General features: G+C 48.5%; 1 protein-coding gene across 1 annotated transcript; it reads left to right on the plus strand.

Annotated features, from left to right (window-relative positions):
- The first annotated feature begins 313 nt into the window (after positions 1-313).
- Positions 314-1452, plus strand: LOC308059550 (claudin-8-like). Its single transcript, XM_080377059.1, has one exon. It carries the CDS (start codon positions 324-326, stop codon positions 996-998), a length of 675 nt encoding a protein of 224 aa, XP_080233185.1. The 5' UTR covers positions 314-323; the 3' UTR covers positions 999-1452.
- Positions 1453-1497: the final 45 nt, after the last annotated feature.

A 1497-nucleotide genomic window follows, 5' to 3' on the forward strand; every position in this document is an offset into this window, starting at 1 on the left:
CAGGTACTTTTATCCTAAGTGGCTCTTGCTGGTTCACACACACCCTGTCCTTTCTCTAGCTGTGGAAAGTTGTTCCACTTGATTGCTCAGTTTGCCTCTTTGAGTCAGTGGTGGCAGGGGAATTATAAAGGCAATGAAGGCGCAGCCAAGTCCCAGGTACTGTGTGCCAGATTTAAGCTGATCTGAAGTTGTGCAGACTGGCTCTGACACTTACTTTGCACAAGGGACAACGACTTTTGGAAAAAGTTGCTCTTTTTTTTTTTCCAGCAGTGTGCGCCTGACTGAGGAAACCTGCTGAGGTGTGCTCGCTTTGCAAAGGCAACATGATTGGTGGTGCTTTGCAGGTCGCTGGGCTGCTTGTTGGTGGCATTGGCATGATTGGGACATTCGCTGTCACGGGCATGCCTCAGTGGAGGGTGTCTGCCTTCATAGAGAACAACATCATCGTGTTTGAGACCATTTGGGAAGGCCTGTGGATGCACTGCATCAGGCAAGCCAACATCAGGATGCAGTGCAAAGTCTATGACTCCGTGCTGGCCCTCTCACCGGACCTGCAGGCATCCAGAGGGCTGATGTGTGCTGGGTCCGTGCTCTCATTCCTCGCTTTCACGATTGCCGTTACTGGGATGAAGTGCACACGGTGCACGCAGAGCAGCTGGCAAGCCAAGGGCTATGTTATTCTGATGGCTGGGATCCTCTTCATCCTCTCCGGTGTCGTTGAGCTCATCCCGGTCTGCTGGGTTGCCAACACCATCATCAGTGACTTCTACAACCCCATGGTCAACATTGCACAGAAAAGGGAGCTTGGAGAGGCCCTCTACCTGGGCTGGGTAGCTGCCTTCTGCCTCGTTGCTGCTGGAGCCATATTCTGTTGCTTTTGCTGCTGCTGTGAGGAAACCAGAAGCTACGGATACTCTGCAGCAACCCACTACCCCACTCACAGCCAGCATCTGCACAGCAAGACTGAAAGCTCATACTCCAAAAGTCAGTACGTCTAGATGCCTCCTACCTTTTTCTACTTTTGAAGCATTCGATCTGGATGGATGGATTTCAGCTTCTGCACAAAAGGGCAGCTAGAAAGATGTTTTTCCCTTCTGCTCTGCAACTGCTGCTGTTGGGGCTGTGTTTTGGAGCTGCAGTTACCCGCAGTGAGCTCTGCTGTGGTGGTTAATGCTGCAGCATGGACAATTTTAATGCATAGCGAGGTGAATGTTTAATATTATTTTAATAGTAACTTCTAATACCTTTTGGGTTGTGTGACGCTGCTTTGGTTGCATTTTACATGTAAAACAGTAACAAAGGGCTTAGAGTTCCACTGTGATATGAAATTCTGGTCTATTGCAAAGAAGAGGGGAGTTAAGCACCTGGGTGGTTTTATTTCCTGCCTGGGAAAGAGGGGATAACAGTGAATAAGGACAAGATAATAATGTTTAAAAGAAAAGCATTCACTAAGGGATTTTTATGTCTATAAACTATGCTGGTGTGAGTGGGTACTGT

The sequence above is a fragment of the Falco punctatus genome (genome assembly GCF_963210335.1).
Source record: "Falco punctatus genome assembly, chromosome: 2".
NCBI lineage: Eukaryota > Metazoa > Chordata > Aves > Falconiformes > Falconidae > Falco > Falco punctatus.

Coding starts and splice junctions, on each gene's coding strand:
- LOC308059550 (XM_080377059.1), top strand. CDS start 324: ATGATTGGTGGTGCTTTGCAGGTCGCTGGGCTGCTTGTTGGTGGCATT.